The following is a 27,696-nucleotide window of genomic DNA, read 5'->3' as shown; positions in this document are numbered from 1 at the left end:
TTGGCTGGGATAAGGGACACTCAGAGGGGCTTCGGATGGGGGGCTAATGAAACTGGACAGGTGCCCTACACACAGAACACAAGACACTGAGACAGCCGGGTCTGGAGTGGGAGAGACTGACATGGTTGGACAACTGGCATGCTGACAGCCAGAGTCTGACATGCCCCAACAGAAAGGAACAATGCTGACCTTTTTGAGAGTGACAGGATGAGGGCAAAGTGCACCCCACACTACACACCTATTGTTGGTGCTTGAGTGGTGCTGGTGCTGAGGAGAGGTGAGGGATACCAAGTGGGCTGGAGGCTGGTCTTCATGGAGTGTGACTGAGGACTCCTGCAGGCAGTGCCTCAGTTTCTCCCTTTGTTTTGAGGTCTCAAGCTTTGAAGGTAAAGTTTGAACTAGCTGCCCTGGAAGATCGTCTATCTGTGATTTGAGGGGTGTGTGAGAGAGAGGATGGGGAGAGTGTGTTTGAGCCTGGGAGGAATTGGGCCATGCCCCAGGACTTGAGCCATCTCTGGCGCAAAAGGAGTTAATGGAAGGGACCGCGCCCCCCCTTGTCTGGGTACGCGCAGCGCGCCCCCTCGGTGCGCGGGCACAGCAGCCAGGCTGCCGGAGAGCAGATCTCGGGGATTCGGGTGCGGAGCCCTTGGCCTGGAAGCGATATGGGTGGTCCGTGGCCCGGTTCAGTCGCTCGCAACAGCCCGGGGAACAGGTGAGGCCGCCTGCTCCGGTCTCTCATCCTCTAGCTGCCCATACCTTGCCCCGATCCTATCCCTTCCCAATCCTGGGGTGCTCCACTTCCCAGCCAATGCACCCCATCCTCAACCCCATGTTCTCCATCGGCACCCCTGACCCCCCCCCCAATCCTCCCCCGCATTTCCCCTCCACCTCCTTCCTCCCTGAATCCCGCATCCTTATCATCCTCCCGCCCATGGTCCCTCTATTTCCACTGCCCTGCCCGCATGCTCATCAAAATACCCCTCTTGAGGGCCCCCTGCCCCGTTTCTGTTTTGCACATTGCCAGTCCCCCCTCCCCCGCAGTGCAGCCCCATCCTTCTTCCATCATAGCATCTCACAGCCAGACTCCCTCCCCCACTCTCTGCAGCCCCCCCCCCCAACGGAGGCCTTTATCCTATTCTCCCCCATTCCATTGCAGCTCCATCCCCCAATACCATTCAGAACCCGCAAAGCCCCCAGTACTGCAGTTCTAGACACCAGTCCATTCCTGCACAATGCCCCCCGCCCAATACTGCTCCAGCCCAGAATACCCCCCAGATGCTTTCTGAATCCCCGGCTTTGCCACCTCCCCTTGTCTTCTCCCAAATTGCAAGTTGGACCAGGATGGAGATCTTGGCCTTGGGGACTCACAGTGGGTCCTAGGGTACAGAGGGCGTTTGGGGGTCGGTTGATTTGTCTAGGTGTTCATGGGGAAGGGCTGCAGGAAATTGACTCACAGGAGAACAGCATTTGGTGCTCAAGGGTTACTGGAGAGGGAGGCATCTCAAAAGGGTTAATGGAATTTGCGGGGAGGGGCAGCACCGAGGGGGTTAATGGTGTGGGGTGGGGGGGTTGCTGGCGGGGAAGCCGTGTGAATGAGCGGTCTGTACCCCGGAGTTGCCATGGAGACGGTGAATGGGGGGATTGTGTGAACTCAGCTGCGGACTAGCCCCCCCATACACACACGCACACCCACTCCCTCCTGCCCCACCTCCCTACTCCTACCCCTTCCCCTCCTCCCCCCACCCGGGTGCATTCTGGGCAGTGTCTGGGATCTAACCACCCATACTTTTCTCCCCATTTCCTCTGAGCCCCCCCTTTAGTCTCTTTGCCCGCCCTCCCTCCTCCTCCTTTTTCTCTTTCCCTCTTCCTTTCTCTCTCTCTTCCTTTCTCCTTCTCTCTCTCTCTCTCTCTCTCTCTCACACACACACACACACACACACACACACACACAGACACACACGCTCTCATTCCCCTCTCTCGGTGGCGGTGGCCGGGCGTTCCCATTCTCCCTCCCCCACCCCTTCAGCCAGTTCTTAAAGGAGCAGGCCTACAATCTTGGAAGGCGGGAGAAATAGGGGGAAACTCAATTGTGTGTGTGTGTGTGTGTGTCCATGCGGGAGTGTCTGTGTGTGCCTATGTATGTGTGTTGACTGTACAGCTGTTGTATCGGAAGGCCTGTGTGCCTCGAGTGTGTTGCTATTTCTGCTTCTGTCTCCACCTGTGTGTCACCATTATGCTGCCTGTGTCCCTGGATATTTACCTATGTGGTATGTGTGATTAGGTTTCAGTGAGTCTCTGTGTGTGTCTCTGAATGTATCTCTCTCTGAGTCTCTGGCTCTGTGAAGCTCTCTGTCTCAGAAGGTGGGACTATATGAGGGGGTCTCTGTGGGTTTGAAATGTATGTCCCTGAGTGAATATCACAGTGTCTGTGATTCAGGCTTTCTCTCTCTCACTCCCTCTTGAGTCTTTGTGAGTTTATTTCTGTGAGTCTCTGAGTGTGTGTCCCCCGCCCTCCGTTGTTTATTTTACACTGGCTGAGCATCAACAATGCCTAGGGTGCTAGGCAGACTTCTTTCTGCCTCAGTTTCTGGCACCCCGTGTGAATTAGAGATAACTACCAGAAAGGACTGATGTTTAAGTATTCGGAAGCAGTGAGGGCTGTGGAGAAATGTACAGGAGGGCCTGGGGACTCTTGTGAATGTCTGTCCTGCCCCCTTCCCTGCCAGAGAGAGAGGGGATCTCTCTAGAGGCCCCTTTGCTTATGTGATGCATATTCCCTTATTCTGCCTTAGTCCTGGAGTGAGGTGCACAATCCTACCCTCTCCTGACGTGGAGGACCCTATGGGGGTTATGGGTCTTGGAGGCTAGGAGCTCAGTGTCCAGGAAGAGTACCCAGGAACTTGAGCTCCACTTCCTGTTTCCCCACATGCTACTCTGGCTCCAGTTGACCCCGATGAACTCCATTGGCTGAGAAGTTGAAGTTGGGGACTGGCAACTTACAGTGGCAACAACTGTCAATCTCTCCATCCCCTTGGCTTTTCTAACCACTTCCCTGGGTGCAGCTAATGGCTCTGAATGGCAGTCTGAGGGTCCTTGGAATCCCGGGTGTGAAGAAACCTTTCTTAACTATAAGAGAACAGCCCGAGAACGGTAGGGCCCCAAAGACCCACTCCACGATCCTCCCAACCATCTTGGATGACGCATACTTCCCTCTTTCCACAGGCCTGTCTGGCCCTGAGGGAGTCCCCTTTCTGAAGCTGTGGTGCTCGGACGACCTGCTCTGTACGTTGCCGGGCACCTGTAGGTGTCCCTCGGGAGTTCAGTTTTGAGGTTCAAGTCAGTGTGGCCATGAAGGGGCTGCCTGTTGGGCTGATGCTGTGACCCTGGAGTCTGCCTCTCCTGCCAGTCCCCCGGCCCGGAACATGTGGCTGTGGCTTGGCCCACCTTCGCTGTCCCTGAGCCCCAAGCCCACAGTTGGCCGGAGCCTGTGCCTCACCTTGTGGTTCCTGAGCTTGGTGCTGAGGGCCAGTACCCAGGCCCCAGCACCCACAGTCAACACTCACTTTGGGAAGCTAAGGGGTGCCCGGGTACCATTGCCCAGTGAGATCCTGGGGCCTGTGGACCAGTACCTTGGGGTGCCCTACGCAGCTCCCCCGATCGGCGAGAAACGTTTCCTGCCCCCTGAACCGCCCCCATCCTGGTCGGGCATCCGGAACGCCACACAGTTTCCCCCAGTGTGCCCCCAGAACATCCACACAGCTGTGCCCGAAGTCATGCTTCCTGTCTGGTTCACCGCCAACTTGGATATCGTCGCTACTTACATCCAGGAGCCTAACGAGGACTGCCTCTACCTGAACGTCTATGTGCCAACGGAGGATGGTGAGTGTGGCCAGGCGCTGTGCCCTCCCTGCTTCCCACCCGCCCCACCGTGTTTGTGGCTGGCATGTGGTCGTGTGCCCTGAAGCATGCATCTGTCTGTCTGTGAAAAGGCTTTTAACCATCACTTGGCTTGGCCTCCCTCTTCCTCCTCCCTGTTCTTTCCTCTCCCAGCATTGTCTGAGCTCCCATGTGTGAGTGACACTGTTACCACAGGATGGGCCTGGCCAGGCCTGAGAGCTTTGACAGGTCTAGGGCCAGATGCTGGATGGGGGTTCCCCGGGGGAGTATGGGTCACTGCTGGCAGCTTCCCCGCGGGAGGATGCTGGCTCCACCGGGCCCCTCTGTTGCCATTCCACCTGTGTGTGTGTGGCCAAGGGAGCTGGGTGTGTGTGGGGGGAAGGGGGCAAGCCTGGTGGGCAGTGCTTAGGTGCCTCCTCTTTCACTAGCTGATGCCTCCTCCCGCGGGGGTCACACTAAGGTAAGTGACAGAAATAAGGAGATGGTGGGACAGGCTCTCTGCCATGTGCCGCCTGCAGAGCAGCTATTGGGGCCTGGGGGGTGGGGGGTGCATGCCCCTGGGCAGAGGCCTCCTGTTATTTTTTAGTTTTTTATTCATTTTACAGTAAAGCGGATTTCCAAGGAATGCGCCCGAAAGCCCAACAAGAAAATTTGTAGGAAAGGAGGTAGGTAGCCAGCCGGCGGGGAGGGAGAGAGAGAGAGAGGGAGGGCTACCTGCCCACCTGCCCTTGCCCCTGAGGACCCAGCCTTCCTTCAAATAGCCCAGGCTCAGGGGGCGGTCAGTGAGCAGGCATAAGTTCCACCTCATCCAAGGGCCCCGGCTCCCCTCAGGGAGGCTCTGGTGGCCTAAGGCAGGTTCAGAGCAGAAGCAGCAAAACCCCGTTTCTTTCAAACTTCCTGGCCCCCAATTCCACCCTAAAGTGTGTGCCGAAGACCAAGCCAGTGCTTTCCTCCAGGTCACCTCAGGAGAAACTCTAAGCCACCAAAATGGAGCCAGAGGCTCTGCCATTTTCCTGGTGAGGGAGCTGCCAACTCATCCTTCCGTGCTCTTTCCCAGGTTGAAAGTTGAGATTCAACTCTCCAGCCCTGGAGCTTAGACCAAACTGTACCCAGGCGTAGCAACCCTGCCACCCTGTCTACCGCCTCTGGCCAGGGCATAGCTGAGTGCCCCCGGCTGGCCTGATGGCAGACCTTGGGAGGTCTCTGGAAACTGTGGACTCTAAAGGAGGCACAAGATCTCAAATTTCAAATTGGCACTCTTGCCAGGAGGAATTTGTCCCCCCACCACCTGTATAATAACTTCCTGTTCCAACACCACTTTGTGTTTTTTGCAAAGTATTTGCATACTTACCTCAGAAAATCCACCCCCCCTCCCTTCTCTGGAAGCTTATAAGGCACGAGTTGGCTTCCCAATTTTACAGATGTGGAAACAGGCCCAGGGGAGTGACTTGCTGCTGCTCAAGGCCCCTTCCTTGTTCTGTGGCAGGGCCTGGACCAAAACCTGGGTCTCTTGACCCTCAGGGAAGTGTTCTTTCCACTGTAGCATGTGAGGCAACTCCCATCTGGTCATTCCCACCTCCCCTCTGAAACAAATGGTGAAATACAGATGGGGTGAATCAATTGGAAGCAGTAACAGACTAAGGAACAGGTGGAAAATCACAGCCTGGTCCCTACAACCCTTTGGCAAGCTTGGAGTTTGTTTTCCTTTGAAATCATAGGGCAGGATTCCCCCAGGTGGGGTCATTAGGGACTGGATATTCCCTACTGAGTAAGAATCTCCTGGGAGAAGAGCCCAGAAATGTATATATTGTGCTTCTGATGCACACTGAAGCTCTGAGGGAGGTCCCCTGCCCCAGAGATAAGCTTTCCACCACCTCCCCACACCCAGCTCAGGGCTTCAGTAAAGAGCTCAGAAGGCAATCAGTAAAAACGCTTTTGCATGAATGAAGATAGGAGATGGAGGTACTGCATAAAGAGTATGGGTCTGGGAGCCACAAGCCTGGGTCCCATATCAGCTGCTAACTCACAGTGAAACCTTAGACAAGTCTTTTCCTTTGAGAACCTCCGTTTCTGCATCTGAAGGTGGTAGAGGACTATTCCAGTCTTAACATTCCTTTTAACATTCCTTTAACCTGTAAAAGAATTCATGAAGAGGGTCTGTTAAACCTGCTTCTAGTAGTTAGTTGCTTGCTTGGGTGTGGGGATGGAGGGGGAGGCAATGACATTAACCATTTCCTAGGAGCAGTTGATCCCCCAGAGCACCAGTAAGAGCCTAGGGCAGTCCAGTCCAGTCCTAAGAATCCAGACCTGGAAGCACCAGTCAAGTTCGAACATTTACCAATCATGATTGTTGACTATGGGCAAGGCCATGTGCTAGGTGCTGTTGGGATGTGGAGGGATATGAGGTAGAGGAAAGATTTAGAAATAACTAAAGACTTGATCACTATTCTGAAGCTCATAGGCTAGTGTTGAAACTCAGCTGGTTTAGTGAAGCCCCACAGGCCAAGCTGGGAAGTGGGTTCCAGACAGCATGGGAGAGGGCATCTGGTCATTTAGCTGCTCAAATTAGTTCCCTATCCAGGGCCTGTTGGCCATTTGAAACAGATTTTAAAAGCCTGCCTCTTAGGGGAGACCCGTCCCCAGAGATGGTTATGGGGGTGGTGTGTTCAGAGCAGGCAGGGCTGGTTGAGCACCTGCAGCAGCACAGTACTGGACTCGGGGATGGTGGTCTAGCTAGTCCCTGGAGGGGCGGGGACAGGCATGGCAGTGAGGAGTTGCTCAGTGAGTGCTATGCAGAGGGAGCAAAGCATCTGCACAAAGGAGGCTGGGACTGTGCAGCAAGCCAGGGACATTCCCAGAAGGGGACAAAAGGGATGCATCTTTTAAGTCAGGGTCCAGAGTAAGTGAAGAAATTCCTGGGGAAGGTGTGCCCTGTCCCCCCACCTCCACCTTCATCAAATTGGAGGGAATTCATGTTTAAGGATGAGTGATTTCTTGCTGTTTGAGGACGGGGTGGGGCTTTCTGCTGCGTGGGTGATGATGCCCCAGGCCCCACAGGGTTTCTGAGGGCAGTGCTGTCGTCAGGTGTTAAGACGGTAGGCACCACTAGAGGTTCAGAAAGCCAGAGGCAGTTTCTGCCCCTCAGGCTGGGCTCTTGCCCTAGTTGAAAAGTTATTTTATAATTTGAGGGCGGCTCCTGTTTTGATTAATAGCTGTAAGGGAACCCAGACCAGCTGAGAAAGAAAGCTATTTGCTGCCTCCGGGCCAAGAGTATCTGATGTCTTAGACAAGAGGATAAGCCCTGGGGTACCGTAGAATGACCTCTGTTTCCACACACTGATCAGCACCCGGGTGGTGGGTCTTCTTTCTCAAAGCCATTTTCAAGATGAACTTCTTGTCTCCTTAGAATGGGAAGGAGAGTTGGTGCCAGCTCAGCCAGGTCCTAAACTTCTGTCCTCTAGTTTCTTCTTTTCTCTTATTCCCTCCCTTCCCCCTTCCCCATGATCCACCTCTTTTCCTGACTTATTTTTTCCCTTCCCTTTCCCCATCCCAGAAAGGTGGCATGGTGCAGTGGAAAGACCATTGACTTTGGAATCAAGCAGACCTGGGTTTGGATCTCACCTCTAGCACTTCCTAACTGTGTGATCTTAAGCAAGTCACTTTGCTTCTCTGATCCTCAGTTTCCCCATCAGTGAAACAGGAATAAAGATAGTCCCTCCCTCACTGGGGTGTAAGGATCAAACAGTATGGCAGAAGTAGAGTGTCTGGCACATGGTAACCATTCGGTACATGGTAGGAGCTGCTACCATCATTCCTATCTCTGTTTCTCTCTCTCTCATGTCCCTTTCTCCTTTTCCCCTTCCTTCTCTTCCCTTCCTCCCTCTCTGGCTGTCTTTTGATCTCAGAGCAATGCTTGCTGCTCTCAGGCCTGGTTCCTGTGGGCAGGAACCCCATTTGCCATTACTCAGAGCAGGTCCCAGCGAGGGAAAGCTTCATTTCCCATTTTCTCCTGTGGGAATCAGGATCAGTTGAGACCCAGCTTGAGGCTGCCCACTGGGCCCAAATAGCTTAGGACTAGGGTCCCTGGCTCTGCCCTGGCAGCTCACGTCTGTAGCTACATGGTGGTGATGCCACCTCTCACCCTTGGCGCCTGCCCCCACGCTCCAGCTCAGCTGGCCTGTGTACGCATGTGCAGCCCCTTCCACCTGGGAGAAGGCCTTCCCCTGAGATGGTCTCCAGCTCCATGCCCTGGCCCACCTGCTGCTGCCTCCTTCCTAACTGGGAAGGTGGTTGGCTGAGACAGGCTGTTGGGGACAGAGAGGCAGGTAGGGAGGTGCAGTGAGGCCAGCACAGCAGGGGCCTGCAACACCATCATCCTGATGAAGGTCTGGGCCTCAGCCCACCCATTCCCTCAGTTCTTGCCATCCCTCCTGCCTGTCCTGGGCCCAGGCCCAGAGCTGGCTTGCTGGGCCACACTGCAGTCATGCTGTTTTTGAATTCTCTCTCTGTTTTGTTCTCTGTTCTGTGCTGTTGTGTCTCCCCGTGTCTGGTCCCCAGGATCCGGCGCTAAGAAACAGGGCGAGGACTTAGCGGATAATGACGGGGATGAAGATGAAGGTATTTGGGGGCTGCAGGGCGTGGCGGCTGGTGCATGGCACAGAGCCCCTCCCCCTCTCAATGGGGAGAAGCCCCGTCTGTCTGTCTGTCTGTCCGTTGGTGTGTTTCTGTTCCTGTACAAGGCCGTTGGGCTGTTCATCCATCTTTGGCCTGGTCAGCCACTGGGAGTTCCAGGGTGATGGACACGGCTGGCAGGAGCAGGGGACCACGAGCAGAGCTACGGGGTCCCCCACTGCCCGGAGACAGCTTCCTTCCCCATCTTCTGTGGTTCCTGGGCACCTGCCCTGACTGAGCAGCAGGGAGAGTGGAGAGAAAGCAGGACTGAGGAGGGCGGGGGGTGAGGAGAGGCACAGAGAAACCTGAATGGCAGGAGCCCCTGTGTTTTTGTGGGGAGGTTGGCTCCTGGGAGAGGGAAGTGAGGAGTGAGGCAGTGATGACCCCAGGGGCTGGGGAACAGCGCCACCTAGAACCTCCTTGGCCTTCGCCCAGAAAGAGAGAGATGGCCTGGGGTCAGGGGCTGTATTAGGTTCAGGACGGCCACAAGAACCAGGCTGAAACACCAGGCTGAGGCCAATACGCCACAGACCAGGCAGTGGATGGCATAAGATCTTTGGGTGACGGTTGAACCAGTCTTCCTTCCTCCTCAGGAAAACAGGTTGTGTTTGCAGCAGCAGAGAGCATTCCCTTCTACCTCCATGCCTTGGCCCCCACCCCTGGGGGCCACACAGCTCAAGGGGGCCCACTGGTGGCTGGTAGGGTATTCTGGGGCAGTGGGGTGCAGCCCAGCTCCCAGGCCGGGGGTGGGGGTTGTGCTGCAGGTCTAGGAGATCAGCCCTGTCCCCACTTGGGACAGTCACGGCTTGGGAGCAACCACTTAAAAATCCCTTGCTGAGTGGCCTCTGTGGAGGCTCCATCTTCATCTCAGAGCTGACTCGGGGTGGGCTCTCTCATTCTTAGTTCTGCCCCACCTCTTCCTCATCCCCAGTGTTTGCAGCTAAGTCTGCCTGATGTCCAGGGGGAATGGGGTAAATGAGCACATGGTTGAGAAACCATGTCAGTAAGGTCCCCCCAACCCCATCTCTGCCATTCTCTCCCCTGTCCCCACATTTTCCCTTGTTCTCTTCCTGTGCCGCCCCTTATCCCCACACCTCTTGTCTCTGTCTGCACTGGGGGGCCAGCTGCTGCCAATGGCCGTATTTCCATGTAACTGGTCTAGCCTTGGGGGTTTCAGGGCTCCCCAGCTCCTGCTCTCTAAAGCCATGTCAGGTCCCAGGACTCCTGGGTGCCCAGGGCAGGGACTCACTGATCCAGCTAAGGGACCAGCCCTTTCTCTTCCTCCTGCCCTCTGTCCCCCAGGGCTCAGCCACAGCCTCTGTAGAACTCACTGTATCAGGCACACCTGGCTGCCTTCAGCTGGGAGGCACTTGAAACCAGTCTTTAAAAACATCACCAGAATCTGACTTTCTCTGGCCGATGGCCCAAGCTCTGGGCTGAACAGCCCCCTGAGTCCTGCCCTCAGAGATGGCAGTGGTGTCCTGGAACCTGGGATAGCTTTGCTGCCCGCACCCCACCCCAGGGCTGGCGGGGGTGGGGGAGGAAGGGCAGCCTACCCAGCCTGTGTCTCAACCCTTCTCCTTGCAGACATCCGGGACAGTGGCGCTAAGCCTGTCATGGTCTACATCCATGGAGGCTCTTACATGGAAGGGACAGGCAACATGATTGACGGCAGTGTCCTGGCCAGTTATGGCAACGTCATCGTCATCACCCTCAACTATCGGGTTGGAGTGCTAGGTATGGTTCCCTGTTGGATGCCTAGAAGGAAGCCTGAACTCTCAAAGGAAGGATAGAAGGCTGAGGAGTTGAGAACAAGCCCCTCGGTTCTCTAGCCGGTGCTAATGACGGTGGTCACAAGGTTGTTATCCCATGGTTTTACCCAACTGCTCGGAGCTTACGCACATCCCTAGGTCCTTTCCTGGAATGTTGAGATGCCATTTGAAATTCAGTTCAAACTTCACACCTTCTCTTAGGCCTCAAGCCAGGTCTCTGCTTCCAGATTTTTGCATGGCTGAGTTTTGTAAAATCAATTTATTTTCTGGTGTCCTGTCCTTATCTCTATTCTCCCACCCTCACATCCCTAAACACCCTACACATACACAGGATATTCCTTTTAGTCAGTCACACATCTGCACACCCATATACCCTCACATGTCCACATGGCCCACATCCATCCCCATGTGTCCAACTATTTCTCACCTCCACAAACATACACACACACATCCCTACATCTACATCTACAGACCCCCTCACATATATGCACCTTCTCCCACCACTCCATACACACTCCACACATATGTTTTCCCCAGCGCACATATCCAGATACCCGCATACCTCTCTATACTCCATATCCATACCCCACATCTACACAGATTTTTCTCACCTTCCATGCATACACACACACACACACAGGTTCCCTCCACATCACTATATCTACGTCTATGCCCATATACACCACACATGCCCACCTCATGCTTCCCTCTACCCCCATAATGCACTCTACACAAAGACCCACACCCTGGGTCCATGCTGCTACTGCTGCTGCTGCTGCTGCTGCTAAATCACTTCAGTTGTGTCCGACTCTGTGTGACCCCATAGACGGCAGCCCACCAGGCTCCTCTGTCTATGGGATTCTCCAGGCAAGAGTACTGGAGTGGTACCCACACCCAAACACCACACATATGTATATGGGCACAGATGTAGATATAGCAATGGGGAGGGAACCTCTGTGTGTGTGTATGTGTTTGTGTGTGTGTACACATGGGAGGTGAGAGAAATCTGTGTAGATGTGGGCTATGGATAAGATGCGGGGTATGGGTAAGGAGTGTAGAAAGGTGTGGGGTATCTAGATATGTGTGTTGGGGAGACTATATGTGTGGAGTGTGTATGGAGTGGTGGGGGAATCTTCTACACATACACAGATCTATGTCTCCCTACATACCCCACTTCTGTATCCACTCTCCTCTAACATTCACACACACGCATATGTCCCTCAGCTTCCCTACATAAGCATGAACCACTGTTCCCCTCCCTACACATATAGGAGCCATACCTGCAAGTCCACACCTCCCCACCCCAAAGTACACAAATACTACATATATCCCTCATATCCCTGCTTCCACGTGTACATACACATTCCATGCTCTACATATAATATATGTTCCCCCCCTTATGCTACTGCTGCTGCTGCTAAGTCACTTCAGTCGTGTCCGACTCTGTGTGATCCCATAGACGGCAGCCCACCAGGCTCCCCGTGTCCCTGGGATTCTCCAGGCAAGAACACTGGAGTGGGTTGCCATTTCCTTCTCCAATGCAGGAAAGTGAAAAGTGAAAGTGAAGTCGCTCAGTCATGTCTGACTCTTAGCGACCCCATGGACTGCAGCCTACCAGGCTCCTCCGTCCATGGGATTTTCCAGGCAAGAGTACTGGAGTGGGGTGCCATTGCCTTCTCCGGTTCCCCCTTATACATCCCCCCTTATACACAAACCCACAGACCTCCATGCACATACCCACATGTATACATGTACATATGCACACATACTCTTCCTATACACATCTAGCATATGTATGTCCAATACATACATGTATACATATTCCTACCCTACAAATATACATGCATCCATATACCCACACCTGGTCATCCATATCCATACAAACTCATGCACACCCCACACTTACATACCCCATATACATACACTACACATTTCTTCTACTCTCTCCACACATATATCTCCATATACTCCTATCCCTTACACCACTGTGCTCCCAGACATACACACTTAGTTCTCAAATACCTCCTCATACACACCCTTATCCCCTTCCCACACATACTTTGTTGCCTACGTGCTTATTTTGGAGATTTAGGCTGCCCCTCTGCCCTGTGCCTTCCTTGATAACTGGTAATGCCTAACTGTGGCCAAGGTCTTGAGGTAAACAAGTGCCTCAGAGAGGGCAACCAAGCACACAGGCCTCTGAGGGCACATGCAGCCCCATACCCTTGGAGTGGCACAAAGAAGCCAACTTCCTGCTTGGAGGGCTGGTGTCCTCAGAGTCCCAGTGTGGGTCAGGGCTCTTTGTCAGGTCTGCAGGCCTGGGTGCTGAACCAACAGTAGGCCTGGCTTCTTCTGGGCTGGTTGGCTGATGGGACCTTATTTTCATATACTTGTGAATATGTGGCTTTGCCTGTTCGAACCTCAGAGACCCCAGAGCTGCATTTCACTTGTGGGTGCAGTTCCATACACAGAAAGGCCACCTCCTGTTGACTTCCCCTTAATACTACATGGGATAGCAAGACATCTTTTGGAGGTTCAGGCTGGAGAAATTATATTCTCTGAAAAAAGTGGAGCCTGCGTCCCCTTCAGCAGATCCAGATACTAGATGTGACCTGTGTGGGGCATCTCCCTGGTCTCTCCACAGACTAGTGGGCTTCGGGTTTTATAGTTCTGCCACTGCTCCTGTGGCTCTCGGAGTTGCTCCAGACATTATGGCAAGGCTCTCGTAAGCTGTTCTGTCCCATTGAGAAAGAGGATTGGAGTCTCTGACAGTAAAAATGGTACCATGCAGGTGGCTGTAAACCCACACACTTGGGCTGCCCAGTGCCTGAAGAGTAATGAATATACAAATGTAATCACACACAGATATGCAGGCACACATGCATGGTTGTTGAAGGCCAGACGTAATTTTGTTACTTTATTTTCTAAATGAGAGTGATAGAAAATGTTCAACTCAGCTGCTTTTAAAAATGATCAACACAAAGCTCCATTCTCTAAGGACCAATGGAAAGCACAGAGAATACTAAGAATATGCTTCAGTTCCAAATTATCTGACCAGCTGGAATGAAGGCAAAGAGAGAGTGGAGAATTGGGGAAATGAGGGGAGAAAAGTAAGAAAGGGAAGGAAAGGATGGTAAAGAGAAAAGAGGATGAGAATGACACAGAGAAAGGAGGCAGAGGAGAGACTCAGGATTTGAAGTGTCACTTGGGAGCTGTGGGCTGCAAGCTCCCTGTGATATCCTGGTTTGATGATTACTTCACAGCCCTTCAGTTGCTCTAATCCTTAAGCTTGTATATCAGAAATTTTTAACCTTTTGGGGAGTCTTGGACCCCTTTGAAATGATGGCCCCTTATCCCAGAAAATCCTTGCATGCATACATACATACACACACACACACACACACCACACACACACACACACACACACACACACACAAACTTACAGAAATTATTTCATGGATCCCACTGAAACTCATCCATGAAATTCAGGTTAAGACCCCGACCACCACCTTACAACCTCCTCTTTTTTGCATAACCAGAACAGCACATCTTGGGGTTAAAAAAAACAGCACATTTTAAAAAATATTTATTTTAAAAAAATAAACATTTGTATTCTTTGGACTTAAATAGTTAATGATCAAAATAATACTACTCAAACCTCAGAAGGAGCCATAAAGTAAGATTTGGCCAGAAGTTTCCCACCACCTCCTGTGTGTCCTTCAGTGCCTGCTCTGGAACACAAATGTAATCAATAAGCCACTGATTGGACTCTGGATACATACGAGTTGTTTTTGTCTCTTGGGGCCAGATATAGAAAATGGGTTTGTCCCTGTTTCTTGGGGATTTTGTTGTATAGCTGAGGCTTTGTTGTTTTGTTTCCCAAAACATGTGACCAGTTTTGGACCTCAATTATATGCATTCATTCACTCTCCTTCCATCAGCTTCTCCGAGCCCTGAGCCCAAACAGACGGTTCCCTCCAAGGTGCTTCTTTAGACATCTTAGGTGATGCACATATTTTATTAGACAATGTCACAGGCGAGTCCATGGATCCCATCCAAGGCAGAGAGGTAGCTATAATTTGAAAAGCCCCCATTGGGCTTGAGACCAACAAAAGAAAGGGACCCCAGCAGGATATAGGATGTGGATATCCCTAGGGCTGAGGAAGTAAGGGCTTGCTGAGTTTTCTTTCAGGTTTCAGAACTGAATCCTACATCCTTGCTCAGGTACCTTCAGGCAAACTGAAAACCTGGTAAATGTCAAGCCTTGGGTGACATGCTATCTGGTTTTGATACAGTGTACCAGATTCCCTTGTCTTCTGTTGACAAGCAGCTTACCATGTACTGCAGTATAAACTCGGGCCCAGGGAGACTGGCTCAGATTTGCTCTAGCAGTTTATGGAGTTTGGTGTCTCAGCCCTCATTCTCACATGGTTTCACTGGATGACTGAGTTACTGGGGAACCAGCAGCAAATGCCTGCTCTTCCAAACTGCCAGGTTTTTTGTGTTTGTGGTCAGTGACATTTACTGTATCATCTACCTGAGCCTGTTGGATAGAGCACTTCAAGCAGGATGCTTGCAGTAGGATGGTTGACATGACGTCATCCACAAGCTTCAGTGCCTCTTATCCTGAGGTTCATGGGACCCAAGGGAGAAGACAGTGATGCTCAAATCCTCCACTCAGCCCTTTCAGGCCTTTGTTCCCAACCCAGGAAATTGGTACATTTTGGAGAAATCTACTTTACTACATCCAAATGCAGGCTCTCCCTGCTGATTAGGACAGGTGTATTTGACACATTTCACTGAATGATACCTTGGCAAAGACCAAAGCCAAGTCTGCTATTGCCTAAATAAAAGACAAGGCAGAGAGAAAATGGGGGAAAGAGAGAGGAGGGAGGGAGGACAGGCAGGCTAAGAGAAACACAATGATTTTTGCTGGAGGGTCTCAAGGCTTGGACAGCCAGGTTGGATCTTGGTCAGCATACTTTTCAAGACTTGCAGGAGCAACTTCAGCTTGTGAATGGGCCAGACAAGAAGCTGGTTCCCTTGTCTAGAGGCACAAGAGCTCCTCCATTCATCCTTATTCAGGCTTTCTCTAATTCCTTCTCATTTCCTCATTGGGAACCTGGGGCTAAAGAGGGCTTGTGACTAGATCCTGAGAGGAATAACTAAGTACTTTACATACTTAATTGCACCAAAGGTAAATTAATAACATACTTGAAGAGGGTGAAATGAGCTCTTTCACAGTAGCTAGATTCAGAAGGACTCAAGAAAGACAGTGATGAGGTCTTGTGCCTGCTTGAGTCTGTTTGAATTCAGCTTTTGCTCGTGGTCTACCAGGCCCATTGGAGAACTCTCTGTGAGCTGAGGGAGCCTCCTCAAACATGGCCTCCCACAAAGTTCATCCCAGGGGCTGTGGATGAGCTTTTAACTGTGGAGTTAAAAAATACTGACCCAGGTATAGGTTTTCAGTGTGTAAGAGCACCACAGCTATCCACCTGGAAAGAACCTTTCCAAAAGCCTAGGGCAGGAGATGATAGCCTTCCAAGGAGCCTAAATATCAGGGAAAAGGATGAAATGAAGCAGCAAGATCAGACTAAAATGGAAGCAGGGTGGAGTAGGGGGAATATAGGACATCTCTGTGGGATAGCCAGCAGGTGGGTGGGAAGGTAGTCGCCATGGCAACAAGTCTCCATAGCAGCAAATCCCAGCAGGTGGGTGGGAAGGTAGTCTCCATGGTGACATGTCTCCTCAGCAGCAAATCCCAGTGGGTGGGCGGGAAGACCTGTTTCTGTGGTAATGAGCTGCACTGACTTCCCCATTTCTCCACCAGACGAAAAAGATGGTCTAACCCAGTGGTTTTCCAACTTTAGCAGGCATCAGAATTACCTGGAGAGCTTGTTAAACATAGAGATTGCTGGGCCCCACCCCCAGAGTTTCTGATTCATTAGGTCTTGGAGGATGGGGAAATGAGGACTTGCCCTGAGAATGAGGAGAAGGGGGCATCTGAGGCCCTGGAAGGAAGTGGAAATGGACAAGCTTGGACAGGGGGTGCCAGGAGGGCTTAGGGATTATAGTCTCTTCGAATCTTAACTTCCTCCAGAGACAGAACAAAGCGAAAAGAGAAGTAGCTATTGATGTATAGTGTGCTGAGCATATCTGATACGCCTATGCTCATTTTATCCTTGATACAACCCTTTGAAGTATTTTATCCCCATTTTACAGGAGAGGAAGCTAGATCCCAGGGATTTTCAAAAGTTGCCTAAAACTACATGGCCAGTAAATGGTAGAGCCAAGGTCCCTGCTCTTTCTACTCTATCTTGACAGGTGCTAGAGTAATGTATCAGTTAGCACATCAAGGCAAAGGATGCTGGATACTGGCCATTTACAATTCCTGCAGTTTAAGTCTCCCAACTGGAGGCATCCCTTTCAGACAGTCTGGAGACCCCGCCTTCCAAACTGGGGAATGAGTAGGAAGTAGGAAACTGATCTTTCCCAGAGTGATGGTGCTGGACCTTGCAGAAAAGAGCAATGGTTAATGCTAACTGGGTGAAAAGAGCTACACTGCATGCTCATCCTCCATCCTTATGCCCCTGACAGTCATCGCCATCCAAATGCTCCATCCCTCCACCTTCACTGTCCTTGTGCCCTTTATTGAATTCAGGTTTCCTGAGCACTGGCGATCAGGCTGCCAAGGGAAACTATGGGCTCCTTGACCAAATCCAGGCCCTCCGCTGGGTGAGCGAGAATATCGCCTTCTTTGGTGGTGATCCCCGCCGTATCACCGTCTTTGGCTCAGGCATTGGTGCATCCTGTGTCAGCCTCCTCACACTGTCGCATCATTCTGAAGGTGAGTAGCTCTTGGAACAGCACAAGAACTAGCCAAGTGCTGGCTGCCAACCCTGACCCCAGGCCCTCCAGGCTCCAGGATGCCCAGCTTCATGTCCCAAGAGCACCCAGGGGAATCAGCAACCCTCGCCTACCAGCTCAGTGTCCCTTTGGGGAGAAAGTGAAAGTGAATGTCGTGTCTGACTCTTTGCGACCCCATGGACTATACAGTCCATGGGATTCTCCAGGCCAGAACACTGGAGTGGGTAGCCGTTCCCTTCTCCAAGGGATCTTCCCAACCCAGGGATCAAACCCAGGTCTCCCACATTGCAGGCAGATTCTCTACCAGCTGAGCTACAAGGGACGCCTTCTTTGGGGAGAAGTGGAAAGGAAGTGTTTCTCTAGGGGAAGATGTATATCTCCCAGTGTGAGAGAGGAAAGGAGAGAATCCCATTTATATCTTGAGAAAGGAAGGTTCTCCTTGTGATGTGGGAGTCTTATTGAGGAGTGTGGGAGTAGGATGTCTCTCTCTCTTTCTGAAGGGACACTGGCTCTTTTTGGGCCGGGGAAATCTTTCTGTGTGGGAAGGACACGTGACTTCGGGTAGAGCTCTAGAGTGGAAATTAGTTTTTAGGTGTAAGAAACACTCATTCTCGGCCTTCATCTCTGAAGAGCAAGTCTGTGTAAGACAGGAACTGCCCTTGACGGGGGAGACAGGACCAAAGCCAGCATTAAAAACCTGTGGATGAGCTTTGTTTGAGGGGTGGCAAGTTCTTATCACAGTCCAGACCAAACCTCTCCCACCCCCAAGCTGTATGACCCCAGCTAAGGGAGACTTTAATTTTTAGCCTGATGGGAAGCCTCTGCCAGTGACCCTTCCAAGAGGGCCAAATGGACCCTTTTTTGTGTTCAGCAGGAAATGTTCTCTTCACCTGTGGACTATGAGTACATGCTAAGTTGCTTCAGTCATGTCCAACTCTTTGCAAACCTATGGACTGTAGCCCACCAGGCTCCTCTGTCCATGGGATTCTCCATGCAAGAATATTAGAGTGGGTTGCCATGCCCTTTTCCAGGGGATCTTCCCGACTCGGGAAGACCTGTGTCTCTTACATCTCCTGAATTGGCAGGCGGGTTCTTTACCACTAGCGCCACCTGGACTGTAAGAGCCCTTTCTACCTCTGAGAGGCAAAGATGAGCTTCTCAAAATAAGTGTCCTTCTCTAAAGTAAGGAAAACCATGAGAGAGAACACAGTTTTTCACTGAAATCCACCTTATGAGTTAGTGATATTCTCACAGGAAGACTTGCATTCTCTCTTTGAAGAAGGCCTGTCTCAGGGAGAAAAATCACCTTTTCTGACCTAGAAATTCTGCCTCTGTGCCTCCAGGGACTCCATGAGGGAAGACTAAGGTGGGAAGTAGGCAACTTAGAATGTGTTCCTAGGTGATGGTACAGGAAGAGGAATTCCTTTTTTCCATCAAGGAGAGTGAAGTGACGAGTGGTGAAGGTGCCTCTGTTTGGACAGAGGAACAGTGCCTCCTCTGACTGGGACTATTTCCCTGGGAGGAGAAAGCCTTTCTTGGTGTGGTGGTAATTCTCTGTGTCATAGTGGGCCTGTGTCCCTGGAAACCTGGCTGCTTTAAAGATTTATTCTCTCTTTCTGTAACTGATTAATGGAGAATAATCTTTCAAAAAATGAGGCTTTCTTATGTAGTCATCTATATTTCTCTCCCTCTCTTTTTTACCCATGCAGACTCCCTTCAACTTTCTTTCTTTCTCTCTCTCTTTTTTTTTTTTTTTTGTGGCTATGTCATATGGCATAAAGGATGTTAGTTCCCTGAGCTGGGCTCAAACCTGTGGCCCCTACATTGGGAGCACAGAGTCTTAACCACTGGAGCACCAGAGAAGTCCCATAAACTCTTTCTTTTAGAGGAATAGAACTGTGCACCTGTGGGCCAGATTTCCCCTTACTTGGGAATGTTGAGGTCAGAGAAAGAATGATACCTTTTTTCCATAGAGGGGAAGAATCATCTATGTTTTGAGTTTGGGGGACTGGCTCCTTCTTAGCAAGGGGAAAATCTGGACCTGAGGCATCAGTAGCTTCAGGAAAAGGAAAGTCCCTGTGGAGGCTACAGTTTGGGAGGGCACATGCCCTGGAGACCTTCAGACCACAGGGCCTTTGCCCTCAGGAATCCTTCCCCAAACTCCCAGAATGTGAAACTCTCTCCTGCCTGCATTTCTCATCCCTCATGAAAAAGACCCCTTTGTGGTGGAAGCGCCAGCTCCCTGGTGGTGTGCTGGCACAGAGCTGGGCCCAGCTGGGCAGGAAGCAAGAGGGGAAGAAAAGGAGAGATAAAGAGAGGGAGCCTAAGGAAACTGATGTCTGGGACCCAAGGGGTTAATTCTTCCTGGCATTTCCTTAACCCCGAAGTTACCAACCATCATCCTAGAATGAGGAGATAAGAAACAGGCGGGGGACCAGTCAGGAAAAGAGCCCAACAACCTCTCCTCTGGTCCTAACCCATCATTCCAGCAAAAGGGTTATTCCTTCTTCACAGCCCATTCAACCCAGAGGGCGACCTCAATAAAAAAGGAATGAAGAGGTGTTTGATCTGTCCCACAGGGCCAGGCCTAGGCCACGAGTGACATGATGATCTGACTTGGTGCTGTCTATTTTCTAAGGGCTTTTCCAGAGGGCCATCATCCAAAGCGGTTCTGCTCTGTCCAGCTGGGCTGTGAACTACCAACCGGTGAAGTACACCAGCCTGCTGGCAGACAAGGTGGGCTGTAATGTGCTAGACACAGTTGACATGGTGGACTGTCTTCGGCAAAAGAGTGCCAAGGAGCTGGTAGAGCAAGACATCCAGCCAGCCCGCTACCATGTGGCTTTTGGCCCAGTGATTGATGGTGATGTCATTCCTGATGACCCAGAGATTCTCATGGAACAGGGCGAGTTCCTCAACTATGACATCATGCTAGGTGTCAACCAGGGTGAGGGGCTCAAGTTTGTGGAAGGGGTGGTGGACCCTGAAGATGGTGTCTCTGGCACTGACTTTGACTATTCAGTCTCCAACTTTGTGGACAATCTGTATGGCTATCCTGAGGGTAAGGACACCCTGCGGGAGACCATCAAGTTCATGTACACAGACTGGGCAGACCGTGACAATCCTGAGACCCGCCGTAAGACATTGGTGGCACTCTTCACTGACCACCAGTGGGTGGAGCCCTCAGTGGTGACGGCTGATCTGCATGCCCGCTATGGCTCGCCTACCTACTTCTACGCCTTCTACCATCACTGCCAGAGCCTCATGAAGCCTGCTTGGTCAGACGCAGCTCATGGGGATGAAGTACCCTATGTTTTTGGTGTCCCTATGGTAGGCCCCACTGACCTCTTCCCCTGCAACTTCTCCAAGAATGACGTTATGCTCAGTGCTGTTGTGATGACCTACTGGACCAACTTTGCCAAGACTGGGTAAGGAGAAGGTGGGGGTTCTTCTACTTTGGGACCCTAGCGTGCCCTCCCCTTTGCTCCTCTACCTAAACCTCTTCCATCATCTCCCTTCCTAAAACAGTCCCCAAATCTTGATTGGTAACCCCTTCATCCTTCTCCATACATCCCCTTATCTAGTCTTTCATGCCATTTCCTTCCCTTAAAAATTTTTGTGGAGGCTCAGAACTTGGTCAGCATAAGGATCAAGCAGGAATGAGAATTACTGGCATAACTATGGGATTCGAGTTTAGATGGTAAGAAGCCAGGTGAAGTGGGAATAAAGTACATTCAGAAAGCCTTTAAAGGGCTCTTGGAAAAACTGGGCAGCTGAAAAGATGAATGGATGCTCTATAACTTGTGAGAAGAAGCATCCTATAGCTTGATCTCAGAGGATGGGTGCAGGGGAGGATGTGATGGTTTCCATGATGCCATGGGCAATAGGAGTTCAAGGTCTGGGGAAGATGAGGGGTATGGACAGGGTGAGGGACCCCAAAAAACATGGAAATGGTAGGACATTCTGGACTGGGGAAGGGGTTTAGGGCTGGGTGTTAAAGGAAGAATCTGGGCCTTTTCCTCATTACATAGAGTGGTGACCCCAGATTTCCATGTGGTATTTCAGGGATCCCAACAAGCCGGTCCCCCAGGACACCAAGTTCATTCACACCAAGGCCAACCGCTTTGAGGAAGTGGCCTGGTCCAAATACAATCCCCGAGACCAGCTGTACCTTCACATCGGGCTGAAGCCAAGGGTCCGCGATCATTACCGGGCCACTAAGGTGGCCTTTTGGAAACACTTGGTGCCCCACCTATACAACCTGCACGACATGTTCCACTACACGTCCACAACCACCAAAGTGCCGCCCCCGGATACCACCCACAGCTCCCACATCACCCGCAGGCCCAATGGCAAGACCTGGAGCACCAAGCGACCAGCCATCTCTCCCGCCTACAGCAACGAGAATGCCCAGGGGTCCTGGAACGGGGACCAGGATGCAGGGCCACTCCTGGTGGAGAACCCACGTGACTACTCCACTGAATTAAGCGTCACCATCGCTGTGGGGGCCTCCCTCCTGTTCCTTAATGTCCTGGCCTTCGCTGCTCTCTACTATCGGAAGGACAAGCGACGTCAGGAGCCCCTGCGGCAGCCCAGCCCTCAGAGGGGAGCTGGGGCTCCTGAACTGGGAGCTGCTCCTGAGGAGGAGCTGGCAGCACTGCAACTGGGTCCCACACACCACGAGTGTGAGGCAGGTCCCCCCCACGACACCCTGCGCCTCACCACGCTGCCTGACTACACGCTGACCCTGCGGCGCTCCCCTGATGACATTCCACTCATGACCCCCAACACCATCACTATGATCCCCAACTCCCTGGTGGGGCTGCAGACATTGCACCCCTATAACACCTTTGCCGCAGGGTTCAACAGTACTGGGCTGCCCCACTCACACTCCACCACCCGGGTATAGTAGCTCCAGCCCAGAGCACAGCCTATATCCTGGTTCTTCCCCTCCCAGATCCACAAAAACACACGCACACATGCACACACACACGCAGACACATGCAGACATCTATGTATACGCACGCACCCACACCCAACAGCAGACCCACGTGCACAAACATAGACAGATATGGACATGCACCCGCATGTGCAACAACACAAATAAGGAAGTAAACCTGAACAAGCCCTTCAAATGGAGACACACGAGTCCTTGGGAAACTGAGGACCCATGGAACAGCAGCTGAAGCCGGCTCCCAGACCTGACCACAGACACTCCCAGGGAGCCTGAAGCACCAGCTGGATACCCCTTGGTGCTCGCCTTCCGCATCTCTTGGAACTGCACCACCCACCAACTCCAGACTTGGGAGCTTTAAAGAGCAGAGTAGCTCTTTCTCCCTTAGACTTGGTCTTTTTTCTGGGTCTCGTTTTTGTTGATTTTTAAAAAAAAAAAAAAATTGGAACAAATGCTTCTCCAACCCATGAGTGCAAAGAGGCTCCGGAAGGGAGGGCTCCAGGCCTAGGTCTCTCTGGCTTTGGAACTCCCATTGCTCACACAATGACTGAGGAACGTGAGCCCCAAGAAAGAAACAGATTCGAGCAAGACCATGGGGGAGAAGGAGGAAGGGGCTGTCACTGGATGGGGTTGGAGGGCCGTAGGGGACAACTCACCAGCCGCCTCTATCTCTGTGGAGGGCTGTGGAGACCACAGGTGACCTGCGTTCCCCAGGAGCATTGGCCTCCCTAGACCAGGGGACCCCAGATTTGGTGAACGAGGTTTTGTGGAGGCCATGTCATTATTGGGGGCCCTGGGTGTAAGCTGGGTCCTACCTCTGCCCTTGGGGTAATGCTCTCAGAAATTCGCCCCATTTTCTTTAGAGTCTCTTTCGTGTATGTCATTTCTCTTTCAAAAAGACGGTGTTTTTTCGTTGTTGTTGGCTTTTTTTTTTTTTAAAGAAAAGTTCTTAAAACACTAACGGAAACCCATGGAGTTTGTCCTTTGTAAAAATTTTAAACACAGTGTCTTGATATAAAAATAAAAAATCCAGTTAGCACTCCCAACCTGCCTCCCTTGCACAGGCCTTGCCCCGACAGACCTCCTGGCAGGGCACCTCTGCGGGAGAGGACTCGCAGTCTCCCTCTGCATCCTGTGCCTTTAAGCTGATACAAGTCTGGGCGGCTGGCTGCTGACCCCCTGCACGAAGGCCTCTCAAATCTTAATCAGGTTGCTGTCCCCACCCCCACCCTCACCCCCCAACGCTCTGGGTTCCTGCTGCTGAAGCCTTCTCTCGGCACCTCCTCGGGCCTCCTAATGAAACTGCAAAAGTAACACTTCCTTCTCCACTGCACCACGGCTTCTGCTGCCACTGCCGCCGCCACCCGCTGCTGCCTCTGCCACCATCGCCACTACCCTGCCCTCGTCCTGGACGACTGGGAGCTGGGACGAGGTCCGCCCTCTAATATGCTGAAAATTCTTTTTCATGTCTGAATCCAGTGCAGCATCAGATATGTGGACTCCCTGGCCTTGGGTGACTGACAGAGCAGGGGCCCTCTCCTCCCCAGGGATACTGGTTTCCTGTTCTGTGAATTAGAGTTGGAGAAGTCACTGGGGCCCTGGGAGCATTTCTCTCCAGGACTGTGATCAGTAGCTCCCTGTCAACCCTGGGGGACAGATTCAGTGGGCTCCACAGAGTTAGCAGTATGGTATCTCGTACTACCCTCAGTGACTTGAAGGACTAAACCAGGAGTCTGCTCATCAAGTGTGACAGTTAGGTGGGGTTGCAGACACCTCAGAAACCAGGAATAGCATTCTTCCAAGTGTCCCTGATGGAATGAAGGAGATGAACCAACACAACACGATGACGTTCAGAGGGAACAAACACAAGGTAGTAAAAAGACCAAAACCAAGAACTAAATACTAATATGGTATGTGGGGACAAAAGAGATGGGCAATGATTGACTTGACCTAGGTTAGTTAAAAAAAGAAAATAGAACTGGGGGGAGGGTGTCAGGGTGGGTCTTGAGTTGGATGAGTCCCTAATGTAGAACTGGTTTTCTCCTCCTTCCCTCCTTCCTCTCACCCTATTCTTTCTCTTCTTCCCCCCTCCCTTCCTTCTTTCTTTCCAAAACTAACTTGGATACTAGCACATAATAACAAAAATTCAGCATGGAGTCACTGGGAAGTAATCGCAGTCTGAGTTTTTTAGAAGTAAGCTCAAAGTCATGTAGTCCAACCCACTTATTTTATAACTGAGGAAATGGGCTCAGAAAAACACAATGTCACAGTGTTAGAAACAGACCTAAAATGTAGTCCAGTAACATATGACCTTTCTCATGGTCCTCAATTTTCTCCACTCTACCTAACATTGGTTAGGACTTTGAAAACAGTAATGGGTCTGCCCTTGGTCAACACATTTTCAGCATATGTGGAAAAGCTAGAGAGGATCTGGAGAAGAGCAAAAACAATGTGCCAAAGGACTAAGTTTTTTTTTTTTTTTTTTAAATTTAAAAAGGAGGAAGCTGATGAAAATAACATTCAATAATTGTGGAGCACCTGCTATATGACAAGTGTGACATCAACATCATCAAAAAATTAGGAGATATATCATCCCCTAAATCAGGACAGAACTGGGTGATCTTCTGAGAGTGATACGGGGGAAAGATTAAGTTAGACACAAGGCAAAACTTTGCTGTAGATAGGAGTTGATCATGGCATGTAGTAACTCAATAACAGTTGCCATATTGAATGAGTGACTAAGGGAAGCAATGGTGTTCATCTTTCTGAATGCAAAGGGCTGGGTTATGTGACCATTTTAGATCAGTCAGTCTTTATTATTATGATCCTTTGATTACTCCATGTCAGATATACCAAAATGAACCTCCTCTTCTGAGGGGTGTGTGTGTGCCTCCAAATTAGGAGGCTTTCTAGTTGGAAAGGATGTAGACATTGTCTCCTCTAAGAACTAAAAGTGCCATAGCAAACCCAGCTCCAACCCTATTTGGGACTCATCAGTGAGAGATCATAGTTGGTCTTCACACCTAAAAAAAGATCTGCGAGACCTCTAATGCAGGCAGAGTTTCAGTCTAATTGACAGTCAGTGCTGTGCCTGGGTGGTTTGAGTGTTCTTGGCCCCCTTGCTGACTGCCAGCCCTGAGTCCAGCAAAAAAAAAAAAAAAAAAAGCCCAGGTTCTTGTTTAAAGGGCTGAGGGTATACTTGGATTTGATTTCACATGGCAAAAATCATTAGGGCCTAAACCGGATCCAGCCTCCATCTCTAGATTTATCTAGTTTCTATATTAGTCTTTTGAGGAGCTGGACACAGATATCTTGGGATCTGAACTCGTGGTGTGTGTGAAGGGCCAGAGGTCAGTCACTGTGGAAAATTTCCATGGGAAGCAAGGATGGTTATCAGGACTGTAAGCCAGGCCCTGTGCTGGTCTATATACAATGAGGGATAAAATATACCCACTTTGGGGTGCGTACTGTCAGGAAGACAGTTTGTGATCAGATGAGTAAAATGCATAATCTCTGTGACCTCATTTGTATGGTGAAGGTAAAAAGAGCTGGAGAAATTGCAAGAAAAGCTATGGTAAGATCTGGGTGGGAGATGGAATAATGGGCATTCCAAATTGGGGGAAAGTCCTCAGCCAGAGCATGGAGGTAAGATTCTAAATGTGCTTGAGGAGCAGTGACAGAAGTGAAAGGTTCAAGTCAAATGATGGGAAATCATTTGGAAAGATTGGAAAGAAAGGTTGTGGAGGTCTTCATAACAGCAGAAGAGTTTGGGTGTTGCCAGATGAATAATGGGGGGCCCTGATTTTTCTTTAATTTGCTAATGGTTTCACAGACAAGAAACAAAATCTCCTTGGCAACTCCCGTGTTTCTTCTTTTCTGCAAGGAGAAGGATTTTCAGAGTCAAAGGGACAAAGTGAGCCCCAGAGAGAGGCTCCTCAAGGGAGTCTAGTCCCAGAGAGCCTTTAGCTGCTCTGAGCAACTCCACTTCCTAGTCTCGATCAATAACAGCCCAGCTGTGACGACCTGCAGCTCCAGTTGCAGGACAACTGGTGATGGCTTTGAAAACCCCATGGAGGGTGAAAGGGATGCACACTGCTGCATCACTGAGATCAATGAGTTAAATATTGACTGAGGGCAAGATTCTAGAACAAATGAGGGTTGGTGAGCAATTAGAAAAGGAAGAGAACACTTAGCCCCTGCATGGATTCTGGAAAAACCATTTCCCACTCAAGCTCATTTCCTTTGATAGGCTGACTCGATGGGTAGACTAGAATGTTACCCCTACAGTGTATCTGGAGCTCAAAGAAACATTCTCTCACCATACTTTTAGGACAACATGAAGAAATGTGGGAATTCTAGGCGATTTCCGGCTTTCATGTCACTAGATAAACTTTGAAAATTATACATAGCTGGGAGGAAGTGCCAAAATGTGAGATGACAGAATAAGAACTTGTACAGATGTCAAGAGGCTCGTATGATGGACTCGGTATAGCAAAATCAGAGTTTACAAAGACAAGGATGATGTCACCTTTTTAAATTTCAAAATGTAACAGTGTAACTGTTAAGAAGTGTGAGATGTGACTTAAAGGGTTTTAGAGTAAATGGAATCTCATCATGATCCACGAGTCAAAAGTGTGGTTTGGTTGTTACCAAAAGTATCATGACCTTAAGCTATATTAATAAGAGCATAATGTCCAGAATAAAGGAAGTAAGTGATCGTCTTGTGCAGTAGATCGTCTGTACTGGTCAGACCACACTTGAGGCCCTCTGTTCAATGCAGGCATCATACTTCAAGGGACATGTCAACAAAAGTACAGCCAGAGAAAGAGTGGTGAGAATAGTAAGGGAACTAGCAAATCCCCAGAGAAATTTCTCTACTGTCAGCAAATCATTACTGGGCTCATAGTGAAGAGGAAGCTGGACATTTATTCTGTGTGTGACTCCAAGGGCTCTAAGATCTAATGGGGTGGAAGTTACAGGAAAGTAGATTTGGGCTGGATAGAAGGAAGAGGCTTTTTTTCTTTCTTTTTTATAATGAGAAAATGATAATAAAAGTTTTGGCTCATGATTCCAGCCTTTTGAAGTCCTTTTAAAATTTATTACCAACATCTTCAAAAACAGACAAGAAAAAACTTCCTAATCTCAACATCCTGATATAAACATTTTGCTATGTTTAAGAAGAACTTTATAATGATTAAAAACAATCTCTGAAATTAGAATGTACTAACTCAAATGTAGGCAGCTCGCCGTCAACAGAGATATTTAAGCAGTGACTGGATAATCACTCCTTGTGGGTGATTCAAAGGCAAAGAAAGCATCTGATAAAGGATTGAGCCCAATGACCTCTAGCGTTACTGAGATTCTATGGTGAGCTGGAAAGTCTCATGATAAAGTATTCAGAAAAATATTTTTGAAGCCTCTGTGCAGGGCAATCTGGAGGCAGAGATAATAACTAGTTGAGAGGTACCTACTTTGAGGTACAACTATGTTCACCTCTGGCCCCAACCCCTACCCCTGACTTGAATCCCCAAATTA

General features: G+C 50.4%; 1 protein-coding gene across 3 annotated transcripts; it reads left to right on the top strand.

The window, feature by feature from the left end:
• Positions 1 to 573: 573 nt before the first annotated feature.
• NLGN3 (neuroligin 3) lies at positions 574 to 27,229 on the top strand. 3 transcript variants are annotated; one of them, XM_019956413.2, is made up of 8 exons: positions 574 to 712; positions 3,223 to 3,879; positions 4,503 to 4,562; positions 8,455 to 8,514; positions 10,156 to 10,305; positions 17,002 to 17,187; positions 19,846 to 20,635; positions 21,273 to 27,229. In XM_019956413.2, the coding sequence occupies exons 2-8, from the start codon at positions 3,423 to 3,425 to the stop codon at positions 22,114 to 22,116; spliced, it is 2,547 nt and encodes an 848-aa protein (XP_019811972.1). In that variant the 5' UTR covers positions 574 to 712; positions 3,223 to 3,422; the 3' UTR covers positions 22,117 to 27,229. The 3 variants fall into 3 exon arrangements, with proteins under 3 accessions (XP_019811972.1, XP_019811974.1, XP_019811975.1); XM_019956415.2 differs by lacking the exon at positions 4,503 to 4,562; XM_019956416.2 differs by lacking the exons at positions 4,503 to 4,562; positions 8,455 to 8,514.
• The last annotated feature ends 467 nt before the right edge of the window (positions 27,230 to 27,696 follow it).

The sequence above is a fragment of the Bos indicus genome, chromosome X (assembly GCF_029378745.1).
Source record: "Bos indicus isolate NIAB-ARS_2022 breed Sahiwal x Tharparkar chromosome X, NIAB-ARS_B.indTharparkar_mat_pri_1.0, whole genome shotgun sequence".
NCBI lineage: Eukaryota > Metazoa > Chordata > Mammalia > Artiodactyla > Bovidae > Bos > Bos indicus.
This window is presented reverse-complemented; position numbering and strand designations above follow the sequence as displayed.